The 19,109-nt window shown below is 40.0% G+C and overlaps 1 protein-coding gene across 1 annotated transcript in view; it reads left to right on the forward strand.

The window, feature by feature from the left end:
- The window catches only part of snrnp25 (small nuclear ribonucleoprotein 25), a 33,309-nt gene that overhangs the window by 2,873 nt on the left and 11,327 nt on the right, over positions 1–19,109 (forward strand). The window contains exons 3-4 of the mRNA XM_063058826.1: positions 612–702; positions 7,370–7,475. Of these exons, the coding sequence (XP_062914896.1) occupies positions 612–702; positions 7,370–7,475 (197 nt within the window). The remainder of the gene's footprint in view (positions 1–611; positions 703–7,369; positions 7,476–19,109) is intronic.

Genomic DNA, 19,109 nt, shown 5'->3' on the forward strand with positions numbered 1-19,109 from the left:
GTGTAGATACAGTAGTCAACATCAGAAAGACTTGCAGATGAAGTGTTGGCTCAGCTGGAAGGATTGTTTGCGGCCCTGAATGGTGGTGAAGAAGGAGGTGATGTTTCAGAATCAGGTCTATTATTACTGACATTTGTTGTGGCAGGAGCACAGTGCAAGACCTAAACAGCATAATAAATTACAAAAAGTACAATTGACAAATAATGAGGTAGTGCTCTTGGATTCAAGGACTGTTCTGACATCTGACCAGAAGGGAGAAGCAATTTTTTATACATAAGAATGCACCTGTACCCCTTCCCCAAGGAACAGGTACACTCAATGCAAAGAGGGCATGTCCTGGATGGTGATGGTCTTACATGATGGATGCTGCTTTCTTGACCGCAGGGAGGGTTGTTCCCATGTCTGAGTCTACAGCCCTCTGCAGCTTCTTGCAATCCTATGCATTGGAGCCTCTGTACCAGGTGGTGATACAACCAGTCAGAATGTTCTTTAGTGTACCTTTGTAGAACTTTGGAAGAATCTAGTGACGTGCTAAATCTCTTCAAACTCCTATTGAAGTAAAGTCATTTACTTCATCGTTATTGATAATGTCAAATTTTGTTTTTATTTAGGTTACTTTGGAAGAGATAAATTCACAGATAGCACTTGAATATGGGCAGGCAATGACTGTGAAAGTAAAGAAAGGAGATGGTGAAATTATGCGTAAGTGTTTTTTCCTTATTATTAAGTCTACAGCTGTAACTTTTTGAGAATAACTATCTTGTTACTGAAAATTAAATCTTCTGGGGTAAGTTAAGGTAAAGATGCTAGCTATGAGTGAATCCTAGGGAGCTCAAATCATAAATCAGAGAGAGTAAGGTTAATTTCTGTTTACCTTACATTCCCATCTTCATTTAAAAAGCAAAGAAATTGAAGGAATAGAGTACAGTGGTCCATTATATGAAGGTTGACAGTCACTACCTAGCTCTTGTTCAGAAGAAAGGAATTATGCTCGACCTTACTAGCAATCTGCTTCATAAATCTCCCCCCTTTCCCATATGTTGGGAATGGCGAGGGTGGAGCACCAAGGGAGGGATGTTGGGGGGGGGGGTGAGCCCAGACACACCTAGCCTGAGACTCCAGGCAAAGACATTTGTTTCCAAACAATTGGCTTATTGATCAGTACAGAATTTCTCTTTAGTGCTTCCTGCTCCTTCCCCTCTCCCTCCCCCTTCCCATTCTCAGTCCACAAAAGGGACCCATATCAGAAACAGGTTTATCATCATTCACGTATGACATCATTAGTGTTGGGCACGTGGCCAAGTGGTTAAGGCGTTCGTCTAGTTATCTCAAGGTGGCTAGTTCGAGCCTCAGCTGTGGCAGCGTGTTTGTGCCCTTCGGCACGGCACTTAACCACACATTGCTTTAGTCTGTGTGAGGAATGGGGCCCCACATACAATTCCAATCTGCGCCTTGTAAGGCATGAAAATGCCCGACGCAAGCCTCTCATGATCTGGGTTAACGTTCCCTCCCTCCCTCCCCCACATATGTCATGAAACTAGATTTTTGCAGCAACAGCAGCAGTATGGTGCAATACATAAAATTACCTCAGTACTGTGCAGAAGTATTAGATCCCTAGCTAAGAACAACACCAAACTACCGGCCTATATCCTGCCCGTCAACAACATGGAAGCTCCTGTCAGGCATCATATCCACTAAGCTGGGGGTGCTGCTTATGGCTGTACAAGAGCAGGTGCTGAGCACGATAGCAATAGAAGCAACGGTCTATCACAGAGAAGACCCAAGATGCAGACTGTGCAAGGAGTCTGCTGAAACCATCCAGCACGTAGTAGTAGAGTGCAAGATGCAGGCAGGGACAGCAAAAACTGAATGGTACAACCAGGTTGCAGGAATTGTGTACAGCAACGTCTGCGCTGAGTGTGGATTGGGCATTCCGAAATCCAAATGGTAGTAGAGAATGTCAGAGCTAAGATCTTGTGGGACTTCCAAATAAAAACTGGTAAGCAGGTACTGGCCAACCAACCTTACATAGCAATACTGGACAAGGAACAGAAGAAAGTGATAGTGATAGATGAGGCAATCCTGAATGACAGTAACATCAGGAAGGAAGAATTTGAGAAGTTGGAGAAATACCAGGGCTTGAAAGAGCAGAGAAAAGATGTGGAAGGTTAAAGCCAGAGTGATTCCAGTGGTGATAGGAGTACTTGGAACTGACACAAGGACTGGGAGAGTGGCTCTGACAAATCTCGGGAACAACATCTGAGATCTCGGTCCAGAAGAGTGCACTATTATGAACAGTAAGGGTACTGCGCCAAACCCTCAGGCTCCCAGGCCTCAGGTAGAGGACCCAAGATTGAGGGAAAAAAAACACATACACACCACTCATAAGGAGTAAGTTAGGAATTGATGGTGTAACCCTCTCACTGAGCTCGTACACAAACTCAACTTGTTAACTAGCTCTGCTAACGGCCACATGACTGTGCGGTGAGAACGCCACCTTTCATGAACAATATACATCTAGGGTTGGTAGGAACTGGGGTCCAACCAAATTGGAATGTTGTGATGTTCCGATTAAAGAAACCTTGATCTGAGCGAACGCTGTGTAAATACTGCCCGTATACAATTATCGGTCGGCAAGAAATAACAGATTATACGCTGCATAAAATTATAAAGAAAGTATATTTACTGATTTCAACTTTATCAAAGAGTTATTAAGAGAGAAAAAAATGAAAATAAAAAAAAATAAAAGGACCCATTACAGTTAAACCAGTCTAAATGTTCACATGACTGTTGGAGTTCATCTCTTCCAACGTTGGGTATGATCGTTGCCCATGGCACCAAACCCATGGTTTGCGTAAAAGCAACTGGCACAGTCTAAACTTACCTCGAAGTTCATCTTGAACAAACTGGCTCTTTCTCAGGAGTATTAGCCCTTCCTCCTTGGAGCCATTCATTTGCAAAAAGCACTTCTTGCAATGGGGACTCTCCTTCCCACGGCATTCTACAGCATCCTCCCTTCTGTCCCACTCTGCAGCTCTCACCAAAAGACCCCAAACCAGACTACTGTCCGTCACAAAACTCTCTCCACCTCGCTCTCTCAAGAATCTTCTCCAGATCCCACCATCCTGACTGGCTGACACAACATTCCTAAGTTGAACAATGGGGCTTCTTATCATTCTACCAACAGAGCACAATGCTTTTGCAGAAAACTGCTAAAATAAAACACCTGCAGCATAGCAGTAGAAATCTTAACCGGGATATTACAATGGCTTTGTGGCCAAACTTATAGTCATAGTCATACTTTATTGATCCCGGGGGAAATTGGTTTTCATTACAGTTACACCATAAATAATAAATAGTAATAGAACCATAAGTAGTTTAATATGTCAATTATGCCAGTAAATTATGAAATAAGTCCAGGACCAGCCTATTGGCTCAGGGTGTCTGACCCTCCAAGGGAGGAGTTGTAAAGTTTGATGACCACATGCAGGAATGACTTCCTATGACGCTCAGTGCTGCATCTCGCTGGAATGAGTCTCTGGCTGAATGTACTCCTGTGCCCACCCAGTACATTATGTAGTGGATGGGAGACATTGACCAAGATGGTATGCAACTTAGACAGCATCCTCTTTTCAGACACCACCGAGAGAGTCCAGTTCCATCCCCACAACATCACTGGCCTTACGAATGAGTTTGTTGATTCTGTTGGTGTCTGCTACCCTCAGCCTGCTGCCCCAGCACACAACAGCAAACATGATCGCACTGGCTACCACAGACTCGTAGAACATCCTCAGCATCGTCCGACAGATGTTAAAGGACCTCAGTGTCCTCAGGAAATAGAGATGGCTCTGACCCTTCTTGTAGACAGCCTCAGTGTTCTTTGACCAGTCCAGTTTATTGTCAATTAGTATCCTCAGGTATTTGTAACCCTCCACCATGTCCACACTGACCCCCCGGATGGAAACAGGGGTCACCGGTACCTTAGCTCTCCTCAGGTCTACCACCAGCTCCTTAGTCTTTTTCACATTAAGCTGCAGATAATTCTGCTCACACCATGTGACAAAGTTTCCTACCGTAGCCCTGTACTCAGCCTCATCTCCCTTGCTGATGCATCCAACTATGGCAGAGTCATCAGAAAACTTCCGAAGATGACAAGACTCTGTGCAGTAGTTGAAGTCCAAGGTGTAAATGGTGAAGGGAAAGGAAGACAAGACAGTCCCCTGTGGAGCCCCAGTGCTGCTGATCACTCTGTCGGACACACAGTGTTGCAAGCACACATACTGTGGTCTGCCAGTCAGGTAATTAAGAATCCATGATACCAGGGAAGCATCCACCTGCATCGCTGTCAGCTTCTCCCCCAGCAGAGCAGGGTGGATGGTGTTGAACGCACTGGAGAAGTCAAAAAACATGACCCTCACAGTGCTCGCTGTCTTGTCCAGGTGGGCGTAGACATGGTTCAGCAGGTAGACGATGGCCTCCTCAACTCCTAGTCGGGGCTGGTAGGCGAACTGGAGGGGACCTAAGTGTGGCCTGAACATAGGCCGGAGCAGCTCCAGAACAAGTCTCTCCAGGGTCTTCATGATGTGGGAGGTCAATGCCACTGGTCTGTAGTCATTGAGGCCGCTGGGGCGCGGCGTCTTCAGCACAGTGACGAGGCAGGACGTCTTCCACAGTACAGGAACCCTCCGGAGCCTCAGGCTCAGGTTGAATACATGGTGAAGTACTCCACATAGCTGAGGGGCACAGGCTTTGAGCACCCTGGTACTGACACCGTCCGGTCCTGCAGCCTTGCTTGGGTTAAGACGTTTCAGCTGTCTTCTCACCTGTTCAACTGTGAAGCCCACCATGGTGGTTTTGTGTGGGAGAGGGGTATAGTCATGAGAGCAGGGTGGGGGACTGTGAGGAGGGGTAGGAGGGGAGAGTGGAATATGTGTTGTTTGGGGACCGACAACAGATGACTCGTGGGGGATGGACAGGGGCCACAATGTCAAATCTGTTAAAGAACAGGTTAAGTTCATTGGCCCTGTCCACACTGTCTTCCGCTCCTCTGTTGCTAGTTTGCCGGAACCCAGTGATGGTCCTCATCACCCTCCAGGCCTCTCTCATGTTGTTCTGCTGGAGTTTCCACTCAAGCTTCCTCCTGTACCTATCTTTAGCCTCCCTGATCCTTGCTTTCAGGTCCATCTGTATTGCCCTCAACTCCTCCCTATTTCCATCTCTTAACGCCCTCTTTTTAGCGTTCAGGATGTCCTTAATGTCCTTTGTCACCCATGGCTTGTTATTTGAATAACAAAGGACAGTTCTTGTCGGAACATTGCAGTCCACACAGAAGTTGTGAATGATATTATGATAGGTGGAGGGCAGGTAGTGTTGAGGAAGCGTGGTGCCTGCAGAAAGGCTTAAACTAATTGGGCAAATGGGCGAAGTGGCAGATGGAATATAGTCTAGGGAAGTGTGTAGTCATGACCTTTGGTAGAAGGACAGTGGTACAGAAGGCAAAGGCAATGTTAGCATTCATTTCGAGAGAACTAAAGCAAGGATGTAATGCTGAAGCTTTATATGGAGGAGAAGATGGCGACGCGACGACAGCGCGCGTGGCCTCTCCGGTGAATGATATCAGTAATCTGTCAAGTAGGGCACCGTGCACAATTCTGATTTGATGGAGACAGACGTGAGAGTGCAGAGGAACATCTGGAGAAATTTCTGTAATGCCCGCTTCGCTGCCGCTGCTACTGTGTGGTAACTGGAATCTCCGGAGCTGAAGGCCTCAAATCCTCGGCTTTGCTTGTTTCAGCGGCCGGGGCTAGGTCAAAGGTGCTCGGCGGAGGGTGGCGCTCGGGAGGCTGTATCAGAGGGGCTGGTCGGAGGCTCAAAGTTTTCGGGTGGATGGTCTCAGTGTCGGCTGTGGTCGGCTGCTTCCAAGGCATCGGCAAGTTGACGGTGCCTGGAGGTTTATGGCAGGGAGTTTCTCCCTTTTGCCACCTGCTATTGGGGACTCAGGAGTCGATCGACTCGGGAACTTTGAGACTATTTTTTACCGTGCCCATGATTTGTTCTTCATCAAATTATGGTATTGCTTTGCACTGCTGTAACTATATGTTATAATTATGTGGTTCTGTCAGTGTTAGTCTTTGGTTTGTCCTGTTTTCTGTGATATCACTCTGGAGAAACATTGTATCATTTCTTAATGCATGTATGCATTTCTAAATGACAATGAAAGAGGACTGAGTGTTCTCATAATCTAATATGGTATTGGTCAGGCTGCACTTGGAGTATTGTGACTATCTTTGGGCCCCTTATCTGAAAGATGTGCTAGCATTTGAAAGGGTCCAGAGGAGGTTCAAAAGAATGATCCCAGGAATGAGGAGCATTTGATACTTGATGGAATTTAGAAGAAAGAGGGGAGATCTCATTGAAATATATCGATATCGATATGGCTGAAATCTGCTCTTAAGTCTTAATGATCCCTCCCCCTTCTCCTCTTAGTTATCGATGGAGGAATTCATGGAATTCATTCTGAGTACGCTGCCGTGTCTTTTGATTGACTCTAAATGAACAAAATCAGCACAGAAACCTAGTGCAGATAATGAACTAGCTTCATACAATGCTTTTGACCATTTCATCTTCCAAATCTTCATTTTCGTTGTAACATTCAAGATGATTGTCAATACCTTCAACTTCTTCATAGTTCCAAGCTTGCTGAAGTGGTGAAATCATTTCATTTTCACTCATGACTGTTTCTGGCATCTCCAAGCCTGAATGCTTGTGAGCAAAACAGTTCTGAATTGTCCTACTGCTTATTTCTCGCCAACTCTCACTGCTGTTTGAACACAAACACACACACACAACTGGTGCTATTTAAAATATGTTTGTTCTAAGCATGGCGTAGCGTCTAACAGGCCACACAAGCATACATGACTGATGTTAATTGGAAACTGTTCGGCAAAAGTCTCCTATCCCATTTAAGCAGCCTAGTGTCCCAGTTAAACAAAGGGAATCCTGGCTATTTTCTTGATTAGTTTCTGTTTTTTAGGAGATGTCCTAAGTGAGCTGGTTCCCCGATTAACCAATGGCCCAATTAACTGGAATCCGATATTCCGAATCGGAATCAGTTTTACTATTTCAGACATCTGTTGTGAAATTTGTTATTTTGCGGCAGCAGTACTGTGCAATACTTAAAAATGACTGTAAGTTATCATCAATAAATAGTGCAAAACAATGAGGTAATGTTCCTGGACTGTTCAGAAATCTGATGGTGGAGGGGAGTAATCTGTTTTTAAAACATTGGATATGGGTTGACAGGCTTTTATACCACCTCCCTGATATGTATATGTTACACTACCACATAATCCATACTTTCTCCTTTCAGCTGTTGTTGTGATTCAAAATGAAACTGTCTTGGATTTGAAGAAAGCTATTCAGAGATATGTCCAACTGAAGCAAGAACGAGAAGGAGGAACACAGTACATTAGCTGGTAAATTATTCCTTGCTATTTACTATGCAATGCATCTACATCTATCGTTGAGGACATGTTGAAATTAATGATATCTGTCATTTAAATCTTGCCTAAAGTATTTCAGTTTCTCACTAGTATAAATATCACCATATGAGTTGCTCAAGAAATAATGGCAGAATTATAAACACAAGATTCTGCAGATGCTGGAAGTCTTGAGCAACACATCCAAAATGCTGAAGGAACTCAGCAAGTGAGGCAGCATCTATGGTGAGGAATAAACAGGTGACATTTCGGGCCGAGAGCCTTAATCAGGACAGAAATCGTAGCAGGATTATATTTTTTAATTTGTTTAGTAATATGTGGAGAAAAATGGATTGACCTTTAAATATTACCTGTATCACCAATCGTGCAATGTTTCAAATATCAAGCATGGTTTGGAGTATCTAGCGATCTGGGTGCAAATTGCTCCCAAAATAGCTCTAATTGTAATTAAAAAAAAAAATTTTAAGGGACCACTCAAAATTATTTGCATATTGCTGAAAATAAAATCTGCAAGTGAGCACATTAGGAATCCATGGAAATGGACTCTTCAGCTCACCATATCCGTGGTGAAGATTTTGCCCATGTACACAATCCGTCTTGCCGCATTAGAATCAAATCCTACTATATACATTCCCATTTTAGATCATGCTTTGGAAAACCTTTGCTTTAAATATTATACTTCCAAGATTCTCCAGGAGGCACTTATGGAGTGAGGTTAACTTTGGCTTCGTTCCATTACCATTACTTTTTGTTAACCTATGATCATCCTTATTTAATTCATTTTTATGTACACTAATAGAGTTATACTATTGAATTATCCCTGAGCTTTGATTGTGAAATTTGAAGAAATGAACAAAGAAATAAGTACAAGATCTAAAGGGCGTGATCCTAAAAATGGGAAAGATTCCGACGGTAACGGGAGGAAAAAAGGTGAACCTAAGCAAACTGAATTAACTTATGATACACCGTTGAATCTTTTAAGTGTGAAATTTGATGAACAATGTCAAAGTTTTAAAGAAGACTTAAAGTCAATTAAGGATTCTTTGGAATCGCTTGGTTACGAAGTTAACCAGCAACAAAGTAAAATTGCAGAATTGAACGATGAAGCCCGGAAGAGAGATCTGAAAATTGAGAATTTGGAACAAAAACTGTCTTTGACTTCTAAACAGCTGGAGAGTTTTAAATCCAAGATTATTGATTTTGAAAATCGATCCAGAAGACAGAACTTACGTATAATTGGTCTCCCCGAAGATGTCGAGGAAGGGTACCCTTTAAAATTCTTTTCTCGACTTTTAAAGGATGTGTTTAGCTCTGTATTTCCGAACGACCCTCCATTGCTCGATTGCGTTCTCTGTACACTTAATCGAAAACCGGGGAGTTGCCCGTCGCCAAGGTATGGTTAAATTTCAAGATTATCAGTTCCGACTGGTGGAGTACTTTAGTCCAGAAGTGATGAAGGAGCGGCTGGCTTTCAAATCTCTGATGTTGGAATGTTACCAAAAAGGTCTTTGACCAGCTTTATTGTACACTGCGCGTTTAAGAATTTCTCCTCTAGAAGGACCACGCTGTATCTTTTATTCCACAAGTGCTGTTCAAAGTTTCTTGGATGAGCACTATCCATCTGCTACGATACTTCTCTCTAATTAATGTATGGCTCTCGCAGTATTGGCTCTGTTGTTATGTGCTTCTTTTTAAAGTCTATAATTATGAAGATGGACCTTTATAAGTTCAAGATTTTCTTTTTTTTTTGGTTAGTAGTGTAGGTATTTTTCACATTTCAATTTAAGTTTTTCTTTGATGAATTCGTTTTTTCTTATTTTGCCAATTTCTAACTATTTGATCTTTGACATTGTTATTAATGATGTGATGCTGAATTTCTATTACAACGGAGGAACACCTTCTGTTTTTTTTTGCTTCATATAATTAAGATGGCGGTTTCTTTCCCTTTCTTCATAATACCTTTATTTTTACTGTGACATTTTCTCGTGTTCCTCTTCCCATAATTCCTTTCTTTCTTTTGAAGTGCCATTTTTAATTATTTATGTTTGTAATTGACTAATAATGTATTGGCTTTACTCTTTTCTCTCATTTTAGAAACCACAATATGAAGATTGTTATAGTTCAGTGTTTTTTTTTGGATTTCGGGTGGCTCTCTTTTCAACATATATCTTTGTAGTTGCCTTCTGGAGAAATAGGGGTAGAGTTAGTGTTAATTTATTCTGTGGCCTTTTTCTGGCTTAGTCTTGGGTCTTTGTGGGTGTCTTTTTACTATTAGTTTTTTCAATTGGGCTGACTTAGAACTACAAAAATGTTGTGACTTCCGGTTCCTTTTTGAATTTTTGTTCCTCTTCCGTTTTCATGAGTTTACATTATGATTAACTCTTTATATACCAAAGGGTTGATTCTAGGAAAATATGGCTCATATTATTAATTTTGTCTCTTGGGATACAAAGGGTTTAAACCATCTGATTAAATGGAAGAAGGTTTTTAAAGTATTCCAAAGACTGAATGCTCATATTATTTTTGCACAAGAAACTTGGTAAGAAAGAGGATAATCACCATTTCTTTAGGTTTTGGAAGGTCTAAAAGTATCATTCGGACTCCCAGGCCAAAGTAAAAGGAGTTTCAATTTTTATAGATTCCTCAATTACATCGTTTCAGATCCGAATGGCAGATTTTTGTTAATTACTGGATTTTTTTAAATAATAATTTATGATTGATTCTGGAATTTCAGAAATTTGGAGATTTCTACACCCTAAGGATAAAGAGTTTTCATTCTTCTCATATGTTTATCATTCTTATTCTAGAATTGACTACTTTTTTATTGACTCTCATTTAATTCCTTCTGTGATTGACTATAACTATGACATTATTGCCATTTCCAATCATGCTCCAATGAAACTCTCTATCAAGTTGTTGGATACATCTCCTAGTACTAGACAATGGCAGTTTAATTCCAACCTGCTTCAAGACTCGGATTTTGTTAAGTTTATGAAGGAACAGATTGATTTCTTCTTTTCAACTAATATTACGGAAGAAATTTCCAGTGGGACAGTATGGGACACTTTTAAAGCATATATCCGTGGACAGATTATTTCCTATTTTGTTGGTTTGAAAAAACGTATTAAGAATGAAACACTTCTGTTTGTTGATAAGATTAAAGAAATTGATACTAAATATTCCATTACTCCAAGTAAGGAGTTTTATAAACAAAGAGTCGAACTTCAAATGGAACCTAGCTTATTACTAACATCCTTGATTGAAAATCAACTAATGAAAACCAGAAGTGAGTTTTATATACATAATGATAAATCAGGTAAATTATTAGCTAATCAATTGAAAACTGCTTCAGTTAAATGTCAAATTATCAAGATTCATAAACATGATGATACCTTGACAGTTGATCATGACGAGATAAACAAATCTTTTGAAGAATTTTATATCTCTTTATACCACTCTGAATTTCCTCATGATCCCAATACCATGCATGACTTTTTAAGGAAATTAAACTTCCTGAAATTATCATCCGAAGAACGTTTAACATTAGAAACTCCCATTAGGGATAAAAGGTGTTATTTCCTCAATGAACTCTGGCAAAGCACCTGGTCCTGATGGTTATGCAGTAGAATTCTTTAAGTTTTTTTCTTCTATTCTTTCTCCTTGGTTGTGTAGAGTTTTTAAAGAAGCGATTAGATTAGGTAAATTACCACAATCATTTTATGGAGCTACTATTTCTTTAATTCTAAAGAAAAATAAAGGTCCTGCTGATTGTATATCATATAGACCGATATCCCTGCTGAATGTAGATTCTAAGATTTTTTCTAAAATACTAGCAACTAGGTTAGAGAGGGTATTACCTCAAATTATCTCTGTGGACCAAACTGGATTTATTAAAAATCATTATTCATCTTTTAATATTAGGAGATTAATGAATATTGTTTATACTTCTTCACTTAGTACTCCAGAAAGTGTTATTTCATTAGATGCTGAGAAAGCCTTTGACGGAGTTGAATGGCCATTCTTATTTAGTGTGCTTGAGAAATTTAATTTTAGTCTGATGTTTATATCTTGGATTAAATTGATATACCATACCCCTGTAGCTTCGGTTTTTACTAATAATCAAAGATCCCCCTTTTCTTGCTTATTTCGGGGTACTAAGCAGGGATGCCGTCTTAGTCCATTACTATTTGATATTGCTCTAGAACCTTTAGCAATTGCTATTCGCGATTCACCTAATATCCTTGGTATTACCTGAGGGAATGAGATACATAAGTTATGATTATATGCAGACGATTTGTTATTATATATTTCTAATCCTGAGAAATCCATTCCCGCAGTTTTATCCTTGTTGGCTCAGTTTAGTAACTTCTCTGGTTAGAAATTGAACCCTAATAAGAGTGAACTGTTTCCCCTAAACATGCAGGTTCCAATATATGAATGTTTACCATTTAGACTGGTTACCGACTATTTTACTTTTTTATGGGTTAAATTTACAAAAAAGCACAAGGATTTATTTAAGGCTAATTTTTTACCTTTAATTGATCAGATTAAACATCTGTTTACTAAATGGTCACCAATGTGTCTATCATTGATAAGTCGGATCAATGCTATCAAGATGATTATTTTCCCTAAATTCTTATATTTATTTCAAGCAGTGCCAATTTTTATTCCGAAATCCTTTTTTGATAATGTTGATTCTAAAATTTCTTCATATATATATAGCAGAATAAAAATCCTAGGTTAGGTAAAAGATATTTACAGAAGTCAAAAAAGGATGGTGGTCTGGTATTGCCGAACTTTAGACTTAACTATTGGGCAATTAATATTCGGTATTTAAAATTTTGGTCATGGGACTTGGACATAATTTCAAGTCCACACTGGGTAAATCTTGAATGTAAATCTGTACAAGGGTTTTCACCGGGTTCTATCTTAGGGACTTTGCTTCCTTTTGCTCTTTCTAAATTGCACAAACAAATGGATAATCCAATGGTTAAATATACTTTACAAATATGGTTTCAATTTTGAAAATTTTTTGAGCTGCATCAATTTATTCTAGCAAGTCCTATTATATCTAATTTTTTTTTTCAACCCTCTATTATGGATCAAGCCTATCTGGCTTGGAAAACCAAAGCTATATTACAATTTTGTGATCTATTTTTGGATAATTTTTTCATGTCCTTTGAACAATTATCTAATAAATATAATTTGCCTAGATCCCATTTCTTTAGATATTTACGGATCAGAAATTTTTTAAAAACTGTTCTTCCTACCTTCCCAAATCTATATCCAATGGATATTTTGGAAAAAATTTTAGATTTAAATCCTTTTCAGAAAGGTATAATAACAACTATTTATAATATAATTATGAAAATACGTCCATATGTATCTAATAAAATTAAGAATGATTGGGAAAGGGAACTTAAGCTTATTTTACCTATTGAAAAATGGGAAATAATTCTTCAATTAGTTAACTCATCCTCTATATGCGCTGAACATGTGTTGATACAGTTTAAAGTAGTGCATAGGGCCCATATGTCTTAAGGATAAATTAGCTCGTTATTACTCCCGTGTAAGTTCTGTATGTGATAGATGTCACTCTGAGATAGCTTCTTTAACTCATACGTTTTGGTCATGTCCTTTTTTGAAAAAATACTGGAAAGATATCTTTGATATTATTTCATCTGTTCTGAGTATTGATCTACCACCTCACCCTATTACCGCAATTTTTGGTTTACCAATGATAGAACCAAATCACTTAACCTCTTCAGCTCGTCGGATGATTGCATTTCTTACATTAATGGCTAGAAGATCCATTTTGCTGAATTGGAAAGAGATCAATCCTCCCAACACATTTCATTGGTTCTCTCAAACTATGTTGTGTTTAAATTTAGAAAAAATTAGAAGTGTCATTTGTGATCCTTCTATTAAATTAAAAACGACTTGGAAGCCATTTATTCAACACTTCCATATGATGTAATTTGACCTTTTCCAAACCTATTCTATTTCTTTTATACATATATATATATATACAGAGTGGAGTGGAGTCAATGACACTAATGGTTCTTTTTGATGTTACACAACAGCCCATGTCTTTTTCTTTTCCTTAGTTTAGTTGGTTAGCATTGTTAGGTTAGTTTTTTCTGGGTTTTTCCCCCCCTTTTTCATGCTATTTCTGTTTTTTCTCTGTATGTTATATTCGTATTTTGTACGATTTTGGGAGGTTTTAATATCTGTGTGTCAAATGTGTTTATATTTATATACAAACAACAGGAATTCTCCAGATGCTGGAAATTCAAGCAACACACATAAAAGTTGCTGGTGAACGCAGCAGGCCAGGCAGCATCTGTAGGAAGAGGTGCAGTCGACGTTTCAGGCCGAGACCCTTCGTCAGGACTAACGAAGGGTCTAGGCCTGAAACGTCGACTGCACCTCTTCCTACAGATGCTGCCTGGCCTGCTGCGTTCACCAGCAACTTTTATGTGTGTTGCTTATATTTATATATGTTAATTATTAACAATGTAATCCCAGTAGCTTTGTATTAATACTATGTTATGTTTAACATTTTGATATTAATAAAAAGATTGAAAAAGAAAGAATATTATACTTTCATATATTGATTAATAAATTGATGCGGATCTAATTCAAAATTGAATGTATCATAAGAGTTTCTTGAAACTAGAAAGTTTTAACATTTGTTTACTTTCTAACTTTATGCCTAAAAGCACACTTAATTTTTTGACTTTGCTGAAGGCCTGCAAACAACTACCACTAGAGGGAACTTATGATAATTTGATGTGGGGGTATGATTGACATCTCTAGCATTTAATCTTATGTTTTCATGTCTATGTCCCTGACTCTTGGGTGAATATTTATTAAAAGAGCAGGGTAAATCATGTTTAGCAACTTGATTGAGATTGTTGATCATCTAAAGAAGAGTGTAGATGAGGATATTGCTTAATGCATGGACTTTCCGAAGTTGCTTGATAAACTACCACGTACAATGTTTGTCACAGATGTTTGTAACAAGGCTACAAAGTTGGCTATGCCATAGAAAATAAAGACTGGTGGGTTTCTTAGGATTAAGTACCTGGACCACCTGTTTTTGCTAAATGTGACTTGTTAGAGTGATGTTTGAGTGTAGGTCATTTACATTTAGCAAATGGCTTTGGCTACCAGTCGTCTGTTCCTTGAAAATGTATTGTGGATTTAATTTGGAACAATGTATTCCTAAAAGCTGTGAATCCCAGTCCACGGACGATGCTGGCATCTGTGGGTTGGACGCGAATTAGAAGATGTGAAGTTTGCACTCTTCCTGGTGATTTCATTCATGCAACAACATTAGAAAATAAAGACTGGTGGGTTGCTTAGGACTGAGTACCTGGACCACCTATTTTTGCTATATGTGACTGACTTGAAGTTTGTAGATGATGTGAAACTTCGAAGGAGAATAAAGAGTGAAAGATATCATAACCGGACTTTCGGAGCATGTAGTTAACCTGTTTAAATGGCTGAGTATTTGGCAAATGAAATTCTACAGGGAAAATTGCAAGTTGAAATTGAGATAATGCAAGCTTAGTCTACACCATTTTAATGAAGAATAAAGAACAAAAGAACCAGTGGATATTTACAAATATTTGCAGTGGAAGGACTGCTTAACAATGCTACTGTTAAAACATGTTGGATGTTGGCTTTAAAATTAGAAATGCAGAATATAAAAACCAGGAAGTTATATTACCTCTGTGTGCAAAGTTGGTAGAGCACAGCAAAAGCATTGCAACTAGTGTGCGCTACTGTCTGAAAAGGATGTGAAGTTGTTGGAGAAGGCATGGATCAAAAATACTAGAAAGTCTTTAAAGAAATAGGGCTTATTAAAGCAGGGGTTCCGAAACTGGGGTCCATGGACTCCTTGGTTAATGGTAAGGCTCCGAGGCTTAAAATGTTGGACTCCCCTGACTTAAAGGGAGTTAAACTTAAAGGGACTTAAAGACTTAAAATCCCCCGACCTTCGTCTTGTCAGGGGGAGTGAGGAGTTGATAGAGCGGAATTACAGGCAGGTGGTCACATCGGGGCCATGGGAGGCAGACAAGTGGTCACGGTTAGGAGGGGGAATAGGGAGAGTCAGGTAATAGAGAGTACCCCAGTGGCTGTGCTCCTGTTTGAGTACTGTTGGGGGGGACAGCTTACCTGGGGGAAGCAACAGTGGCTGTGCCTCCGTTACAGAGTCCGGCCCTGTAGCTCAGAAGGGTAGGGAAACGAAGAGGAGGGCAGTAGTAGTAGGGGACTCGATAGTTAGGGGGTCAGATAGGCGATCCTGTGGACGCAGTCCGGAGACCTGGATGGTAGTTTACCTCCCTGGTGCCAGGGTCCGGGATGTTTCTGATTGCGTCCAAGAGATCCTGAAGTTGGAGGGAGAGGAGCCAGAGGTCGTGGTACATATAGGTACCAATGACATAGGCAGGAAAAGGGGAAAGGTCCTGAAAGAAGAATATAGGGAGTTAGGAAGGGAGTTGCAAAAAAAGACCGCAAATGTAGTAATCTCGGGATTACTGCCTGTGCCACGCGGCAGTGAGAGTAGGAGTGCTATGAGGTGGAGGATAAATGCGTGGCTGAAGAATTGGAGCAGGGGGCAGGGATTCAAGTTTCTGGATCATTGGGACCTCTTTTGGCGCAGGCGTGACTTGTACAAAAAGGACGGGTTACACTTGAATCCTAGGGGGACCAATATCCTGGCGGGGAGATTTGCGAGGACTACTGAGGTGACTTTAAACTAGAATGGTTGCGGGGTGGGAATCAAATTAAAGAGACTAGGAGAGAGGAGGTTAGTTCACAAATAGAGAAAGCTAGTAAACAGTGTGTGAGGGAGGATAGGCAGGGAACAGAGATCAGGAGCACTCAGACCAAAGATGTTGGGGACAAGCAAGAAAAAGATAACAAAGTTGTTTGCTCCATTAAGGATAAACAGAGAGTAGGAGGTGGAGAGTTTCTTAAATGCATCTATTTTAATGCTAGGAGCATTGTAAGAAAGGTGGATGAGCTTAGAGCATGGATTGATACCTGGAAATACGATGTTGTAGCTATTAGTGAAATGTAGTTGCAGGAGGGGTGTGATTGGCAACTAAATATTCCAGGATTTCGTTGCTTCAGGTGTGATAGAATAGGAGGGCCAAGAGGGGGAGGTGTTGCATTGCTTGTCAGAGAATATATAACAGCGGTGCTCTGGCAGGATAGATTAGTGGACTCGTCTAGGGAGGATATTTGGGTGGAATTGAGGAATAGGGAAGGTGTTGTGATGTTTATAGGGGTATATTGTAGATCACCTAATGGGGACCGAGAACTAGAGGAACAAATTTGTGAGGAGATAGCAGATATTTGTAGTAAGCACAAGATTGTGATTGTGAGAGATTTTAGTTTTCCACGCATAGACTGGGAAGCCCATTCTGTAAAAGGGCTGGATGGTTTGGAGTTTGTCAAATGTGCGCAAGATAGTTTTTCGCAGCAATACATAGAGGTACCAACTAGAGAAGGGACAGTGTTGGATCTCTTGTTAGGGAATGAGATAGGTCAGGTGACGGAGGTATGTTTGGGGAGCACTTTGGGTCCAGTGATCACAATACCATTAGTTTCAATATAATTATGGAGAAGGATAGAACTGGACCTAGGGTTGAGATTTTTGATTGGAGAAAGGTTAACTTTGAGAAGATGCGAAAGGATTTAGAAGGAGTGGATTGGGACAATTTGTTTTATGGGAGGGATGTGATAGAGAAATGGAGGTCATTTAAAGGTGAAATTTTGAGGGTACAGGATCTTTACGTTCCTGTTAGGTTAAAAGGGAAGGTTAAAAGTTTGAGAGAGCTATGGTTTTCAAGGGACATTGGAAACTTGGTTCGGAAAAAGAGAGGGATCTTCAATAAATATAGGCAGCTTGGAGTTAATGAGGTGCTCGAGGAATATAAAGAATGTAAAAAGAATCTTAAGAAAGAAATTAGAAAAGCTAAAAGAAGATACAAGGCTGCTTTGGCAAGTAAGGTGAAAATAAATCCAAAGAGTTTCTACAGTTATGTTAATAGCAAAAGGATAGTGAGGGATAAAATTGGTCCCTTAAGAGAATCAGAGTGGACGGCTATGTGCAGAGCCAAAAGAGATGGGGGAGATTTTGAACAATTTCTTTTCTTTGGTATTCACTAAAGAGAAGGTTATTGAATTGTGTAAAGTAAAGGAAACAAGAAGGGTAGTTATGGAAAGTATGATGATTAAAGAAGAGGAAGTACTGGCGCTTTTAAGGAATATGAAAGTGGATAATTCTCCGGGTCCGGACAAGATATTCCCTAGGACCTTGAGGGAACTTAGTGTGGAAATAGCAGGGGCTCTGACAGAAATATTTCAAATGTCATTAGAAACGGATGGTGCCGGAGGATTGGCGTATTGCTCATGTGGTTCCATTGTTTAAGAAGGGTTCTAAGAGTGAACCTAGCAATTATCGGCCTGTGAGTTTGAGGTCAGTGGTGGGTAAACTGATGGAATATATTCTTAGAGATGGTATATATAGTTATCTGGATAGACAGGGTCTGATTAGGAACAGTCAACATGGATTTGTGTGTGGAAGGTCATGCTTGACAAATCTTAATGAATTTTTTGATGAGGTTACTAAGAAAGTTGACGAGGGTAAAGCGGTGTATGTTGTCTATATGGACTTCAGTAAGGCCTTTGACAAGGTTCCACACGGAAGGTTAGTTAGGAAGGTTCAATCGTTAGGCATTAATATTGAAGTAGTAAAATGGATTCAGCAGTGGCTGGAGGGGAGACGCCAGAGAGTAGCGGTGGATAACTGTGTGTCAGATTGGAGGATGGTATGTAGCGGTGTGCCTCAGGGGTCTGTACTGGGTCGAATGTTGTTTGTCATATATATTAATGATCTGGATGATGGGGTGGTAAATTGGATTAGTAAGTATGCAGATGGTACTAAAATAGGTGGTGTTGTGGATAATGAAGTAGGTTTTCAAAGCTTGCAGAGAGATTTAGACCAATTAGAAGAATGGGCTGAAAGATGGCAGATGGAGTTTAATGCTGATAAATGTGAGGTGCTACATTTTGGTAGGACTAATCAAAATAGGACATACATAGTAAATGGTAGGGCATTGAAGAATGCTGTAGAACAGAGGGATCTAAGAATAATGGTGCATAGTTCCCTGAAGGTGGAATCTCATGTGGATAGGGTGGTGAAGAAAGCTTTTGGTATGCTGGCCTTTATTCATCAGAGCATTGAGTATTGGAGTTGGGATGTAATATTGAAATTGTATAAGGCATTGGTAAGGCCAAATTTGGAGTATTGTGTACAGTTCTGGTCACCGAATTATAGGAAAGATGTCAATAAAATTGAGAGAGTACAGAGGAGGTTTACTAAAATGTTGCCTGGGTTTCATCTCCTAAGTTACAGAGAAAGGTTCAACAAGTTAGGTCTTTATTCTTTGGAGCGTAGAAGGTTGAGGGGGGACTTGATAGAGGTGTTTAAACTTATGAGGAGGATTGATGGAGTTGACATGGATAGACTTTTTCCATTGAGAATGGGGGAGATTCAAACAAGAGGACATGAGTTGAGAGTTAAAGGGCAAA

The sequence above is a fragment of the Mobula hypostoma genome, chromosome 9 (assembly GCF_963921235.1).
Source record: "Mobula hypostoma chromosome 9, sMobHyp1.1, whole genome shotgun sequence".
NCBI classification, from domain to species: domain Eukaryota; kingdom Metazoa; phylum Chordata; class Chondrichthyes; order Myliobatiformes; family Myliobatidae; genus Mobula; species Mobula hypostoma.